At 36.7% G+C, this 2,870-nt stretch overlaps 1 protein-coding gene across 1 annotated transcript in view; it reads right to left on the bottom strand.

Annotated features, from left to right (window-relative positions):
* Positions 1–654: 654 nt before the first annotated feature.
* The window catches only part of LOC117722270 (cysteine-rich secretory protein 1-like), an 11,903-nt gene continuing 9,687 nt past the window's right edge, over positions 655–2,870 (bottom strand). Inside the window, exons 5-6 of the mRNA XM_076914648.1 lie at positions 1,013–1,105; positions 655–691 (exon numbers count right to left, since the gene is read on the bottom strand). Coding sequence (XP_076770763.1) covers positions 655–691; positions 1,013–1,105 — 130 coding nt within the window. The remainder of the gene's footprint in view (positions 692–1,012; positions 1,106–2,870) is intronic.

Genomic DNA, 2,870 nt, shown 5'->3' with positions numbered 1-2,870 from the left:
TGGACTGGTAATTGTTACAACTTTATAGGAAGATAAATTTGTTGATTGTTTTCTCCTTTGACAGCTTACATAGCATCTTCTAATACTATGAGAGCTATTCTGCAGGAAGCAGCCTTCTAAGTCAGTTCCAGTTCACTTCCTCTACCTCCTGTGTCTGAAGTGTGTGTTTTCAGCAATAGGGTCTCATGTTCAAGTCCTGAGAGGCAACCAAAAGGCTGTATTGCTTTGGATAAAGAGCTCTGGATTATCACGGATGTTGAGAAAGGGAGTAGAGACTCCTGATAGCCTATCCAGTACAAAGTGGTCCACTCCAAAAACTTATATATAACTGCAACACTAAATAAACTCAGTGGTATTGTATGTGTGTTATATATATACAGATATGTATAGATGTGTGTTAATATATATGCATACATATATGGAACATGTATATGTGACAATAACATTTAAAGATGGAATAATGAATTTGAGAAGAAATGTGGGCATGTAAGATTGGGAAGAAGAGAGAGAAGGGTGAAAATTATGTAATTCAGTACTCCTATATGATATTCTCAAAAGATAAATAATTATAAGAAGAAACAACATACTATACAATCAGAAGTAGGATTAATTTAATGGAAACTCTACAATCAATATCTTGTTATTCACTAACGCTCACCCCTGCTCTAGTATCAACAGATTTCTTTGTAAACTATAAACATAACAAAAACTGAAAATTTGACTTTAACAATATCTATGCTTTGTGGTCACCATGAGTCTAGAAAATTCCAACTGAGTGGGGAAGAGAAATAATTTTTAAGCTTACGGTGAAAGTTTCTGAGTGTGATTTATTGAATTGATGAGCTGGCCATTTTAACAATTTTGTATAAGTTTCAACTATGGGAAGCATTTAAAATTTTGTATTTCACTTTACATGTATAATGTATGTCTTCAATCTTTTTACACTATGATAATTAAAAATGTTAACTTACATTTCATGTTGTTGAAAATGAACTCTAAATTGCATACTTACCCAGGACAATACTGACAAACATACAAGAATTTCAATGAGTTTCCAAGGCATTTAGCAAGTCCACATGCAACTTGGAAAGTTGAATTCCAAACAGCCGGCACACCCAGGGATGACTATGGAGCATGTGTCAGGGAGAAAAATAATGCAGAAAAACAAATAGAAAATATAAACTTAAAACGCCTCTAGTATACTTTGTTTGTATATGCCTTATGGACATACATAAATTATTGAATTAGACTACAAATGTTAAAAGAGCCCACAGAGTCTAATTTTGGTCAGCTACTCCAACAAAGCTTACAGGAAGCACCTAGGGAAGATCAGGGAGGCTGACAACTGCTTCAGCCCAATTTCAGAGACTCTTGTGTTCTTCTAGTGTATTTTTGACAATTTTCAAGATAATGATGATGCAGAAGGCTGGGCTGAGGCCAATGATCTTCATGTCAAAATGAAAGACATCACAGAATTCATCATACCAGGAGGATCCTGGTGAGATATACAATTTCTCTGCTTCCTACCTTCTAGGCATGTGACAATAAACTACAAGAGAGTAACCTGGATATCATGTCACATCCTAGTCAGCCATCAAAGTGACCATGAATTTCTCCCAGAATCACAGAATAGGTGTTCAGTTGGATACTAACACATGGCCATGAGCATATTCCTTCCCAGGCAGGCAGGAATCATGACTGGCTTGCAAACCTTTCTAGTCAAGCCTGGAAAAAGGCTACCACTCAGTAATCATTTATACTTCTTGGAAGTTGTCTGTAGTGAGAGCTTGGGTGTAGAAGTTTGACCTTGAATTTCCTGGTTCCTTCCTGAAACTGGGTTTCAGCTCAAGTATATCAATCTGTAGGATCTGATCAGATCAAGGAGTTGGAATTGCTTCCTGCTATATTAGTCAAGGTTCTCTAGAGTCACAGAACTTATGAAATGAATGTGTATGTGTACTGGAATGACTTACAGGCTGCAATTCAACTAACCAAGCAATAACCAGCAGTGAGTGGAAAGCCCAAAACTCTAGTAGTTGCTCAGTCTTTCATTGCTGCAGGATTCAGCTGGTATTCTGTATAAACTGGTATCCTAAAATTGTAGACTCCAGTGGACATGCTAGACAAGAAAGTGTAAGCAGCTGAAGAGTAAATGAACCCTTCCTTCTTTTATTGTCCTTATATAGGCTTCCAGCAGAAGGTATGGTCCAAGTGTGCCTCAAGATCTGGATTAAAGGTATGTGTTGATACAGATCAAAAGTGTGTGTCATCCCACCTCAAGATCTGCATAAAAAAACTTGTGTCTTCCAGCCTCAAGATCCTGATAAAAGACATATTGTTGTCTTGCCTCTAGATCCAGACAACATGTATGAGTCCATTTTTGGTCGTAGTTTATTGCAGATATGGTCATGTTGGCAACTGAGAGTATCCATCATAATCCACCCTTTCTCATTTTGACACAAATCATATTTTATGTCCAAATGAAAACAATAACTAGGCGATAAAATGCCTAATAAGATATGACTATCCCTTGTACAATCACAAATGCATGAACAATAATCAGGTCATAATAATGTCTAATATGAAATAGTTATCCCTAATACAACATAAATGCACTGTATATTTAGAACAGGCAGCAGTGTCCCTTGATGCACATCCTTTTAGTATCTCAAATATAAATTGAGAGAGAGAGACAGATAGACAGAGAGACAGAGAGAGAAACAGAGAGACAGAGAGAGACAGAAACACAGAGAGATTTATTTCATAAGTCATGTGACTCTAGAGAACTTTGATTATTGCAAATTTTGGTACCACCATAGTGGGGTATTGTTGTGATATACCTGACCATATCAGGGAAAAGTTTGGAAGGA

The sequence above is a fragment of the Arvicanthis niloticus genome, chromosome 17 (assembly GCF_011762505.2).
Source record: "Arvicanthis niloticus isolate mArvNil1 chromosome 17, mArvNil1.pat.X, whole genome shotgun sequence".
NCBI classification, from domain to species: domain Eukaryota; kingdom Metazoa; phylum Chordata; class Mammalia; order Rodentia; family Muridae; genus Arvicanthis; species Arvicanthis niloticus.
This window is presented reverse-complemented; position numbering and strand designations above follow the sequence as displayed.